A 13,317-nucleotide genomic window follows, 5' to 3' on the forward strand; every position below is an offset into this window, starting at 1 on the left:
ATGTCGCCGTTTATGCTTTTAGTAACTATATCCATTTTCATTTGTTCTATTTTTATAAACATATATTAATAAAAAAATTATTTTAATTAGTAAAATTAAAATTAAGGAAACTATTCAATATAGATTATTTAATTAACTCATTAAAAAATAATTAATTATAATTATATTGATGATGTTAATTGTTACTTTGTTACTAACTTAGAGTATGTCAATGTATTATAATAGTTCTAAGTTAATGCATAATGAGGAATGAGCTATATACAACTTTTTACATTTTATATATGAAGCAATAAGCGTAAATAATTTAACTATCCATACATCCATACATGCTTTATATTTACTTGTAACTTAGGTCATAGATGTAGATGCTAGTAATTAGTTAATGGTGAATTGGTGATAGGTTAGTTAATTGATATCATACATTAGTTAATTACAATTTACAATAATATTTTTAATTGCTTTATATTTACTTACAACTTAGGTATTTTACAAAAAATTTATCTAATAACTTTAATTAGATATAGATGTAGATATTAGTAATTAGTTAATAGTAAATTGGTGATAGGTTAGTTGATAATATACATTAGTTAATTAATAGACTATTAATTTCTAATTACATATTTAAAATTTTATATTGTAAATGGGGATAGGTTAGATGAAAATTACATAATTATTATATAAAATAATATATATAAAAAATAAAAAAAATATTTATTTTCCCTATTCAGTTGGTCCAATCCGATCCAGTCCGAGGAACCCTTATGCTGGGACCGGACCAAAGACCAAAAATTTCCCCATCCCTAGATCGAAATTGACCAACTCAATTTTTGGTCCAGTTCAGACTGGACTAGACGATCGGTCTAGTTGGTTTCTCTGGTCCAAATCGATCGTTGATCATCCCTAATTGAAGACGTTACTTAATGCATTAGTAATTATTACATAAAAACAAGCATATGTGCTTGCTGTATCACATTTCGATCGATACAATGCAGCAACAATATGTATGTCACTCGAACATTTTATGAATTACTTTTATAAAGAAAACTTATAATAGTTCTCATTTAGAATTGGATATTAGTACAAGGACCGATGTCCCTACCTACAGATCCAATGATAAGTGTAATTCAAAATTTTTTATTTTTTTGACTTTTATCTTATTCATTTTTTTAATATCTTTAAAGATTTTTATATATAAAAAATATATAAACTTAATAACATTCACTTACTTAATCACTAAGAAAAAATTTAATAAAAAAAGCAAAATGGGACAACTATCGGTACATTATCAGTTCACTAGGCATCTTTTAGAAATTGCTAATTTCATCACATTAAAACTTGGAAAGTGACACTTTATAACCCTTACTTTGGGATCCGCCAATCGTGACCCAACTCCGGGTCAGCTTTTATCTCTGGGCCCATCAAGGATTCAAAATACCGAAAGAAACTGGCCCATCACTATTTTGGACAACAATGATTCTGGAAACAGTTGCCTTTTCTGATCTCTCTTTAACTAAACAAAAAGAAGATAAAATTGTTATATACAAATACAGTCATATATTAATCTATATATTAATATTAATTTATTTATACTTAAAATTTAAATTAATACTATTTTTAATAAAATCTACTTTTTAACCAATCAAATTATATTGATATACAGATTAGTACATAATTATACTTACAATATATTTTTCCTAAAATATATATATAGATATACAGTAATCACTAATCTGAAGCTTAAAACTAATTTATCAATTAGATCCAATTTATTCTAAAATGAGTGAATTTCAAAATTATTAAAATATTAATAAAAAATCTGTCTAAACTTCTTCTTAAGTTTGCTACTTATCATTTCACACACCACCCATTACGTATCACAAGTATTTTTATTTTTTTAAATTTTTTTTATTATTATTCTTAAATTAATTGAATTCTTCTGATCATTATTTATATATTACATATTTAATAAGAGAAAAAAAATTAAAAAATTATTTATAATATATAGTATAAGGACGATAAAAAATTAAAACGTAACTTATCCAGCCCAGTCCGAGCCTTCCTTATCTTAAGGCAATTAGTTGATTAACGATTACTTGGAAAGGGAGGAAATATTCCATGGAAAAGGGCAGTATGTTTTTTTCAATTAACTACGAACTTTGTTTTATTATATAAAGATCTAATTAATTAATTGCCTAATCCCACTTCCCTCATTCTCAGTCCACGCGTCGATGGTTGCTGTGCTGAGGTGGCCCAAGCCGAATCGTCCCACAGTTCCTGACCCCCCCGAACGCCATCCAAATATATAGAAGAAAATCCTCACTGAATTTTGTAAATAAAAAGTAGATAAAGGCCAACCTGCTCTTCTATGTCTGACCAACTATAATATAATGCGAAATACAGATTAAAATAAAAATAAATCACTTCCCTACCGTACAATTAAACCCACTGGACCCATTGTGCACACTCTCCCCCGAACCCTCCTTCCGGACGGTAAGTCGTAACCCCCCCCCTCTCTCTCTCTCTCTCTCTCTCTCTCTCACTTATAAAGCATAAAGCACACTCCACCCTGAGCTTCTGCATCCCATATCCCCTGTTTAGGGTTCTTATGTTCTTGCCGGAGACGTCGTTTTTTCAGATGTAAATAAAAGCATATAGGTGTAGAAAGTATATAATTCATAAGTATCCATACCCGTTACTTGCTCAACACGAAGTCTACTGAACTGTAAGTCTCTGACCGGTCGTCTTTGATTTTGGTCGGTTTTAATATTTTAGATCTATTGTATATAGTATTTATCCGATCATCGCACCATATATCTGTCTTGGTGTTTGTGATTTGAAGCTTGGATTCCGCTGTTCTTTTTTGCAATTTGAATTGCTGTGCTGATTTTAGTTCATGTGCAGTTTGTTAATTTTCATAATTTTCTCCAGTGAGGGTTTGAGGGTTCTATGTTCGTATTTTTTTCTTAAATAGGGTTTTTGCCAATTATAGTAAACTCTGTGAGCATGGCACCATCTCATGGTAGTCCTCACTCTGAAGCGGCAAAAATGGAACAAATAGTCACTGAATTCTTTGCCAAAAGCCTCCACATAATTCTCGATTCTAGAACCTCTTGCATGTCCTCGCGCAGTTTTAGGGGCGAGCAAATCATGTCATCCCCATCATCCTCCTCATCGTCTACGTCGAGTGTGAGGCCGAGGGATAAGTGGTTTAATTTGGCTCTAAGGGAATGCCCTGCTTCGCTTGAGAATCTTGATCTCTGGCGCCAGAGCAATCCAGCACCCATGGTGGTTGATGTGGTTTTGTTGCAGAGGCGTCTTCATTGGGATCCCATAAGTTTTTCGCCTCAAAGGGATCTCATTAGGAATTTTTCATCCGAAGGCTATCCGTATTACTGGAATTCTGACCAGGAGGAATTCAGGTGTGAGGCACACAGCGAGAAGATCATAGAGAGATGGGTCTTGCGATATGAGAGTAAGAAGGTGAAGGATAATCATAGTTCAGGTAGCAGGAGGTCCAGCAATAGTACTTTGCATACATTGTACAAAAAATCGATATTGCTTTTGAGGTCTTTGTATGTGACTGTTAGGCTTCTACCTGCATATAAGATTTTTCGTGAGCTTAATTCGTCTGGCCAGATACGAACATTTAGTCTCACACACCGGGTTTCTTCTTCTATTGAACCCTTTAATCCTAGAGAAGAGACAGAAATGCAGCGATTTGGGTTCACCCCTGTGGAAACTTCTTCTGGTAGGCTTTGCCTTTCAGTGTTGTATCGCTCATCAGTCTTGGATATAAGCTCTGAATCATCAACTCCTATTTCCCCACAAGTTATACCAGATTATGTAGGCAGCCCATTGGCAGAACCCCTTAAAAGGTTTCCATCGCTACCTGTGGCAGGTTTGGGGACTCATGGCTCTCCTTCATCTTTGCCATTCTCAAGGCAGCATAGCTGGAGTTATGACCACTATAGAGCCTCACCTTCTTCAGTTTTTTTCTCACCTTCACCTACCCATTCAGAAACATGTGCTTCCATTTCTAACCCAAGTTCCCACCGTTTCCCACCGACGAGCTTGCCTCCTCATCCGCCTGAAACATCAGTTGCTTATAAGAATAATACAAGTTTCGACGAGTACCATCCCTCTCCTACCTTTTCCCCCTCCCCTTCCCCATCTCCGCCAATCTGTATTCCGTGGAGTCATCTGTCAAAGGGTCTTTTAAGATCTGAAAGTGCCCCGGTAAACATACCTATTGCTAATTTGCCAGCATTGTCCAACAAGCAATTTTTACCTCCATCTCCGCCCATTAAAAGTACAAGGTCTGGTACTTTGAGGATGGATAACTATGTGGATCCTAATCAGATTGGTGCAACAGTTGAGCAGGTAGATATTTCATCACACTAAGTTATAGGTTAAGTATGTTCTTTTATTTATGATTTCTCTTTACCTGTTGCAGTTGTGGAAAGATGAGACCAGAAAATATTTGGCATCTACCAGCTCACCTCAGATTTCATTTTCCAGAAGCTCCAGCAGGTCTTTCCAAGATGATTTTGATGATTCTGAGTTTTCTTGCCCTTTTGATGTTGATGATGACGATATGACACATCCTGGTAGCAGGTAATTTACGAAATTCAATCATTGGGTTATACTTCTGCATGAACGCAGTTGTTTGCTGATAATTAACTTTAGTTTTTCCACTTGCTTTCTACTAGATAATGTTTCTCGTGTGGGTATGTTTCCTAAATTACAAATGAAAACAAGAGCATTTTGTGCAATATGTATGTCTTTTTTAGTCAAAATTGTTCTAACTTAAGCTGGTTTCTGACCTACATGTAAGTATTTGATTGCTACACTACTTTCTAGAATTTGCAAACTTGAAATGTATGCTTTTTCAATCAAAGTTTTTCTTTTTTTATTCTTGCACATAGTAATTGCTGAAAAGATTACCTATATGATTACAATGTTAATGAAATGCTTGGAATGTTTATTTTGTGTTTTGGGATTGGTCGGAACGCTGTTTCCGGACACTCGGTGCCAATAAAAAAATTGTTTATTTTGTGAGACTTGAATAGATTGACAAGTAAGTTAAACTAAATGAAAGATGGTCAATTATTGGAGATGATGGAGAAGATCAAGCATTACAAATGCTGTGGCATTTGACAAGTGATCAGACATTGGACCTTCACCATTCTCTTCATTGCTAGGTCACTAGAACTTTCTTTCTTTTTTTCTTGATGGGCAAACAAGTTCTTATTGATCAAAAGAGTACACAAGAGCGCAAGTATATGGGACATCTACAAGAGCAATGCGTAAGCGTGCTAGTTTAGTGACACAAGGAATTCATGAAAAGTCATGCCATGAAAATCAATTACAATCAACCAATGGAGTAAAGTATTAAAAATTAAGTTTCTAAGCTCATCTATTGATTAATCTTGATCTTCAAAGCTTCTTTCATTCCTCATGCTTCAAATGAACTACTGTAGGCATATTGGGAACATCGAGAGTTGCCTCGAATGCCTCTCCAAGAAGTGAGGAGATCGCTTACCCTTCTTGGCATCACTCAAGCTAGTCCCAACCGAACAAAAACTTCATTCCACAAAGTCATGGCAATCTCACATTGAAGTAGTAGATGGTCAACGGACTATCCGCTCTTCTTGCATATACAACACCAATCCATGACTACGATTCGATGTTTCCTCAAGTTGTCTAGAGTGAGGATCTTCCCCAAAGAGGCCGTCCATATAAAAAATGCTTCCTTTAGGGTGCCTGGTTGCTGAACTTTCATTTCATTCTAGTTAGAGATATGTGATTTGGAAGTAATGTAGGTTGGTTAACAAAAAGCTTGTGTCCAATCATACATGGAAACCAAGGAACTAAAAAGTACAAAAGGCTTGATTTTCTTCTCACTCAACTCTTGATGAGTAAGACCTGTCTCAGTGATATGTCAATGCTTGCACTCAATAACACCATTATCCTCTAAAGTATAAGGCCAGGGGAAGTTTTTCAATGGGGGTTTTTTGTTTCCAGGGATGAACCAGCGAGCCTTCTAATCTGGATACGCCAACCAAAAGACTATTCCATAACTGATTCTTGTTGCCTAATCAAGTGTGCTTGGCTTGCAGGAAATGTTTTCTCATATTAAAATGTGGTTGAAATTTAGAAGTTAAAGTAAGAAATCTTTCGTAGAGCCAAAAAGGAAAAAAATGGTCCCTTGTTTTAGGCAATGGCAGTACCCAACCAACTATAGTTGGATGCTATATATAACAGAGATGTAATCTTGGCTTGTTTGATGTAATGTATTGCTATAGTCATGATCAACATACTGTGAATGGTATTTTTTTTAGCATTAAGAAAGACTAGTGTTGAATTTTTGGTGGCTAGCTTTGAAGCTGGGTAGTGAATAGAAAAGTCCTGAAAAGAAGTGAGGCAATTGGTTGAGGTCAAATATAGGATCATAATTGCATAGACAAGTAGAGCATTGAGAATGTGTTTAAGAGGAGAAAGGTGAGTTCACAAGTGCATTTCGTAGTTAAAGGGATCAGTATTTTGCTAATGGCGCATAAGTTTAATATTATGCCAAAATTGTTCTGGCATCCTACCCCTCATTAAGATGACATTTGGAGCTAGCTGGTGTGTGGAAAAAATCATGATTATAGGTTGGCGTACTTGTTAAATATTTGTAGGTTTGCTTTATAGGTCATAGTAGAAGTGTTCTTGTTTTTTTATAATAAATGCAGGTGGCTTTGTGATTTCTTATGGGCACAAGAAGCAGAATTTTAGGTGCTTGAAGTGTTGTATGATCATTGCTGCTATAGATTGATGTACAAAACATAACTACTTTTCTCATTAGGGGGTGATCCTTAGCCTATTAATTGTTTTCCAGGCCATATCTATGTCGGTGTTATCATTATCAATATGTATCATGTCATGCCTCTTGGCAGGACTTGCATAAATACTAGAAACTTTGTAACAGGATGTACCTTGCCTGAGAAAACTGCATTTTTTGATGATCTTAAAGTTTTCTCTTGGATTATTCTTTTAAATTGTATATGTCCAACTGATTGACTAATTGGAAGCCATCCTTGAGAGGTACCTCAAAAGGTGCGTGCATACCCGAAACTTTTATTTTTTTGCTAGTTACCGTAAACTAGCATTTTAAAGCAACATTATCAATACCCAGTTCTTGCCCATTTTTCAATGGCTTAATTGGAAAATATGGATATTTATTCACGAAGCCTGAGGTTCTAAAAGCTTTTCATTGAATCAGTTGTTAAGAGAAGAAGAGTTTTTACTGTCCTTCATAAATGAATTTACTGAAATATGAGAGATTGTTGCTGTTCTATTGAACACACACACACACGAGAAATGTTATAACCACAAAGAGATCCCACAAAAATAAACTCACACGTTGACGTAGCTTCAAATTATATGTTAGATCTACCTTACAATAAAAGTAGCATTACAATCTAGTGTACAACATCAAGCCAAGTCAGTTTGTCAATTTACTTTTGTGAGATCTCTTTGTAGCTGAAACATCTCTCTCTCTCTCTCTCTCTCTCTCTCTATATATATATATATATATATATCAGGTCTTGTTACCTATCAAAAAAAATATATATCAGGTCTTGTTGCTACAACATCTCTGCTTGCGGAAATCATAACATGTAATAGGCACTTATCCCTTCTGCGTTTGTCAAAGTGGGTGGCGATTTCCTGAATCTTGGCTTGAAGGTCTAGTTGACATCATGCTTAAAAAAAATCAGTGGAACTAGAACTTTTCATCCATTGTTTTGAGATAATATTTTGGGCTCAAGCTTTCAAAAAATATATATTTTTTGGGCTTGAAGGTTTACTTGATATATTTAATCTTTCTTGCCGATATATTGTTGAGACTTCTCTCTTGGTAATAACAATCTTAACCTAGAAGTATGGAGGGTGATTTTTTTTTCAGTGTTTAGTCTGTTGTTTTTTGGATGTATATGTTTGGATGGTTTTGGAGTGTAAGAGTCTTGGTGATAAAACTCATGCCTTAAAGTGAGTGCATGGTTTATAAAGATCACTTTGCAGCAATTAGTTTTTGATGTGTATGGTGTTGGAGATCTTATGTATGAGCAGTTTTTGATGTAGTTTATACTGAATATCCACTGTGAATGATATATCTACCACCTTATATCCTTTAGCATTTTCATCATCTATACAAGATTCTTTGTTATTATAGAGGAGGATATCCCCTGCCTTCAGGATTGTTTGAGTTTTGGTAAATAATAATGTGCCTATTGGGTGCTGCTAGTGTGCAGCCCTGCTTTGACCGCTCGGCGTGTCCACTAGTACAAATTTCACATTTTAATTTTTTCTTTCATATTTTTTAACCATTTTTAAATATTTTTAAAAATAAAAAAATATACCAATGCACTAAAATTCATTTTCTTAATCATCAAGTAAAAATAAATTTTCTAAAAAAATTAAATATATGAGCCTTTAAAACGAGGGGACAAACTCATGGGATATACAGATACTATCATTTTCCTATGCCTATTACAGGTATTCTGACGGTTATAGTGAATAAACATTGACTTCTGTTCCATCTTTCTCAGGCCTGGTTCTTTTGATCAGAGAGGACATCTAAGTGAGCCACTTGAGCCTGGAGGATTGTTTCCAATAAGAAAATCCCAAGATGCTGCGGTTGGTGCACTTGTACGCATGTTGAAGAAAGCCCCACCTCTCCGTCAAGAATCTTCCAGTTCAGTAAATGTGCCGCAAGCGGCTGGGCCTGATATATGGAGCAACAGCCTCGATGAACACAATCAAGCGGTTCAGCATGCAGCTTCTGCAAGCATCACGTCTTCTGGGCTTGTCACGTTGAAGACTACAGCTGATGCATTAGAAGAGCTCCAGGGTTATAGAGAGGAGATGAAGAACCTGTTACTTAAGCAAGGCTGTAAATCCAACAAGTAATATAATTACACTCCGCTCCAGAAATTTTCATCAGAGGTACAATTGGATTTTCAGCCCATGTAGATATTAAGTCCTTTAAACATGTGTGCAGATTACGCCCTTTTTCGTCAGTGTTCCCTCTTTTTTTTTTTTGTTGTGACTGAAGTTTTTTTCAGTGTTGATATAACGCCTTTTACATATGTAATTTATATGTAAATAATATATAACTTTATGCATAAACTTGATTATCAAATGGAAGGGTTTGGTGTAATTACTTCTATATAGAGAATTTTCCCATTACATTTCATTAAATTTTAGGCCTATGAGTTGTACATCTTTCTAGTTATTTGTTTTTCTATACGTGTTTGCCAGGAGCATATACGGCCATTTGCGCTTGATCTCCAATGTATCCTATCTGCGAGGTCTTTGAACAGACTGTCAATCAAGAAATGTCCCATCTAATTTATAAAAAGTTGTTGAGATTTTGCCCTATCAATAATATTCTATTTTAAAATATGATAAATTTTGATTTATTGTAATAAATGTTAGATATTTTTTTAATCACATTTTAAAATAAATAAATGCTGGTGTGATAAAATCTTCCAAGAGTTTGCACGATAGAGTACTACTTTAAGAATTCTTGAAGATCTTAATTAGAGGTGTAATTAGAAATTTATTTTATCGTTTGGTTACAGAGATAAGATGAAATTTAAAAGTAAAATAAAATATTATTATAATATAATTTGTTAATATAATTTTTATTTTAAGATTTAAAAAAATTTGAATTGTTTATTATATTTTATTTAAAAATTAAAAAAAATTATAATGATAAAATAATATAAAATGAGATGAAATGAAATAAAATATATTTATGTAAACAAATCAGTCCTAGTTAACCAATATAATTGGGTAAAATTCCTATTGTAAACAATGTGAGATCCTCGCATGATCGAGGCCGCCAAGCCAAGATCTCCCTATTCCTCGAGATAGGGACGTACGTATTGGCCATATTAGGTGAAATTGGTTTAAGGCTGTGATGAGCCAAACCGAGCCCAATTTGGTTTATATGAACTTAACTCAATTTGAATTTTATAAATTAAATTATAGAAAAACTCTACTTTTAGTCGTCAAATGTAAGCGCCATGTAAACGCGGACTGACATGGCAAAAAAATACCCAAATGCACCGTTTTGTCCCCAGTTTTCATCCTCCCCAACCTCGAAGCTGAAGACGACTGGATGTAGCGTCTCCCTCCCTCGAAGCCTCCCTCCCCCTCTCTGCATTTCTTCTTTCCTTTCCTTCCCAACCTCGAAGCCGAAGACGACTAGAAGCAGCGTCTCCCCTCCCTCAAAGCCTCCATCCCTTCGTCAGCCTCCCTTGGTCTTCTCCATGAAATCGACGACCCGTACAGCTCTGCCTCCCCCTCTTCTTCCCCACACGACAACCCGTACGTCTCACCTCTCTCACCCAGAGGAAGAACAAATTCCACATCCAACCGAGAAACCCAAAATAGATGCTCTATTCTGACAAACAAAATAAAAAAAAAGAAATTCCCCCCACACAACCATTGTCTTCTTTTCATGAGAGAAAAAACCCAAAACAGAGGACTAAAGATGTTACAATCTTCTTCAACTTATATCTACATTAAAATCTCCAACAATAGAAATTTCACATCCAGCCGAGAAATCCAACAATACAAAATCGATTCCGACGAACATAAATAGAGAAAGAGATCTAAATCCAGGAAAATAAAAAACTAGATTTGTGAACATCTTCAATGGAACAACAACAAAGATTGAACACCCATATCTACATCCAGGAAATAAGAAATAAATAGAAATAAATAAAAAAAAGATTTCCACATAGCCGTCGTCTTCGTTTAGACAATGCTTCTCATCTTCGTTTACCTTTGTTGTTTTTGTTAGTGTTTGTCGCGTAGAGAAGAGGGGCACGGTGAGGGTATCAGGCTGGGAAAAAAAAAACAGAGAGAAAGAGAAATAGATAGAGGAGACGGAGAAATCTGGGCGGGGAGAGAAAGAGATCAAAGAAAGAGAAGAAGAAAATGAGAAACTGGGGAGAGAGAGAAGGACGGCACAGTGGAGAAGAGACGAAACGGGAAGACGAAGGAGATGATGTAATTGAGTTGACGTGACAATGGCTGACATGGCTCTCGACTTCCCCGCGGTTGCATCTCTCGATTGTGTCTAGCAGAATTGTAAATTATGACATGTAGTTGATGTGTAATATAGAGTTCTTTAAATAGAATTATTCTTTACATAAATAAGAGTTTATTTTTTCAAAATTATCTTTTCTTTCTTTTCCAGATTAATACTTTACCAGAAACTTCAAATTTCACTTGGTAGTAGTATTGATTCAATTCACTGAATATTGAAAATCGTCATATACGCTTTACCAAATGTAGACTTATCCCTCATTTAATGCCATTTCGTGGCATCTTATGTTCAAATTTGGTTCTCTTATTTCACTATTAAACAATCCAAAATTAGGGGTGAATTCGGTCTGGTCCAGTCTAGTTAGTCCATAGGGGATTTTTTGGATCGGATCAAGAGTTTCGATCCACCACTTTCCCATCCAAGATCAGACCGAATGTCTCTATAGACTGGATTGGACCGTTAGGCGTTAGCCATTGGTCCAGTCAGTCCTTTTAGTTCGTTTGGTCCAGCCTAATACCAATTGGGCCAATTTATGCTTTTCATCCCAACAATGATATTTTCAAACAGATGAATTCAGCCCAGGAACATGTTTTCCCATTTTCAGCCCAATAAATAATAATATTTATTTACATACATAAAATAGAAAAAATGAACTTGAAAAAAACAAAATATGCCAATATATAAGTTAATAACATCCAAACTCTAAATAAAAGAAAAATATATAAAAGAAAAGGAAAAAATATACATTAAAATTATCGATATTGACCATATCCATCCACAAAAGGTTAATAATGGTACTAATAAAATTAAAAACAAAAATGGAGAAAAAGAAATTAAAAAAAATCCTTAATCATCTGAATTCCAAATAAAAGATATAAAGCAAAAAAAGTAAAGACAACTGACACATAAAAATTATTATGTATGAATAGTAGAGCATGTATGAATGTATTATGTATCTACATATATTATCATATGATTTATGATAGATTATTAATTGATAGCATATATTATTTAACATTTTATATGGTCAATGATAACAGATTAGATGAAAATTACATAATTAATTTATACAACTATTATATAAAATAATATATTATATATATAAGAAATATTTTAAAATATATACAAATAATTCGGTTGGTTTTGATCCAAATAGTCCATATCCCGTGATCGGACTAAAAACCGAATTCCTCACAAATGGAGGATGAAAACTGACTAAGAGAATTTTTGGTCCAGTCGGTTTTCCTAGTCTGGACCGAAAATTCTTCAGCCGTACTCAAAATCAAAGAAACGGTGAAAGGCTTTTCCTCTCTTAGGGCTCCCATGTGTAGAAGTTTTTACTTGTCTTTGTAGAGGGTTATCATTAGGAAGTTTCAATAGCAGATTATTTCTTATATTCTCAGCAGTGGGGTTAAGCAAACGATGGATGAAGATTTGGAAAAACTATTTGAGAGATTATCTCTTGCTGAACAAGAATAAGAGGAAATTCAAGTGGAAATAGATATGTTGAAGGTTGTTGTTATTAGAGTAGGCAAATGTTTAATCACTAAAGTGTTCATTGTCTGACATTACAACAAAGAAGCTTTCAAGCAAACAATGAAGAAAATATGGCGCTCGGTGAAGCCAATCAAATTTCGAAAAATGGGACCAATGTTGCTTCTTGTAGAATTTGAAGATATTAGAGATAAGGAATGAGTGATGTGTGATGGCTTGTGGTTTTTTCGACAAGCACTTGGTGCTGGACTGCTGGTAAAGGAAATGAATGGGAAGCTACAAGTCCACCAGGATTCTCTTTAACGAGGCTCTCTTTTGGGTTTGTATATATGATTTAGCTCTCATTGCCAAAAATGAGAATATTGGAAATCTGATTGGTAAGACAATTGAAAGGGTGGAAGAAGTTGATATTGATAAGGGGGAGATGGCGTGGGGGTTACACATGTGTGTTTGAATCTACATTGATGTATCAAAACCCCTTATAAGAAGAAAGAATAAATTGGTTCAAATGATTCATGTTGGATGTGACTCACTTACAAACTTCTTCTGGATTTCTGCTATTGATGTTGAAGGTTAGGCCATGGCTAGCGAGAATGTGAGCAATAGCTGGCAAGGAAGGATACCTATGAGACGGAAGGATTTCTGTATGGGCAATGGATGAGTGTTGGGGGTAAAATAGAGGGCGAGGTTAGGAAAGAAGAACACAGAAGCGTGACCCT

The 13,317-nt window shown here is 34.8% G+C and overlaps 1 protein-coding gene and 1 long non-coding RNA gene across 4 annotated transcripts; both read left to right on the plus strand.

Moving 5' to 3' along the window:
* The first annotated feature begins 2,471 nt into the window (after positions 1-2,471).
* LOC122303418 (autophagy-related protein 13b) lies at positions 2,472-9,265 on the plus strand. Of its 3 annotated transcripts, none has more exons than XM_043115199.1 (4): positions 2,472-2,490; positions 2,972-4,380; positions 4,454-4,614; positions 8,592-9,265. In XM_043115199.1, exons 2-4 carry the CDS (start codon positions 3,004-3,006, stop codon positions 8,950-8,952), a joined length of 1,899 nt encoding a protein of 632 aa, XP_042971133.1. In that variant the 5' UTR covers positions 2,472-2,490; positions 2,972-3,003; the 3' UTR covers positions 8,953-9,265. The 3 variants fall into 3 exon arrangements, with proteins under 3 accessions (XP_042971133.1, XP_042971134.1, XP_042971132.1); XM_043115200.1 differs by lacking the exon at positions 2,472-2,490 and adding an exon at positions 2,508-2,722 and having other exon boundaries at positions 2,990-4,380; XM_043115198.1 differs by lacking the exon at positions 2,472-2,490 and adding an exon at positions 2,509-2,722.
* Positions 4,621-8,377, plus strand: LOC122303419. The gene is made up of 2 exons (XR_006240668.1): positions 4,621-7,586; positions 7,620-8,377. It is a non-coding gene; the product is annotated as an uncharacterized LOC122303419 (long non-coding RNA).
* Positions 9,266-13,317: the final 4,052 nt, after the last annotated feature.

Source organism: Carya illinoinensis, chromosome 3 (assembly GCF_018687715.1).
Source record: "Carya illinoinensis cultivar Pawnee chromosome 3, C.illinoinensisPawnee_v1, whole genome shotgun sequence".
Lineage (NCBI taxonomy): Eukaryota > Viridiplantae > Streptophyta > Magnoliopsida > Fagales > Juglandaceae > Carya > Carya illinoinensis.

What these genes read in the sequence shown, in the direction of transcription:
- LOC122303418 (XM_043115199.1), top strand. Translation starts at nt 3,004, where the DNA reads ATGGCACCATCTCATGGTAGTCCTCACTCTGAAGCGGCAAAAATGGAA. An exon ending in TTGGTGCAACAGTTGAGCAG is followed by an intron (nt 4,381 to 4,453) that starts GTAGATATTTCA and finishes TACCTGTTGCAG; the next exon opens with TTGTGGAAAGATGAGACCAG. An exon ending in ATGACACATCCTGGTAGCAG is followed by an intron (nt 4,615 to 8,591) that starts GTAATTTACGAA and finishes CATCTTTCTCAG; the next exon opens with GCCTGGTTCTTTTGATCAGA.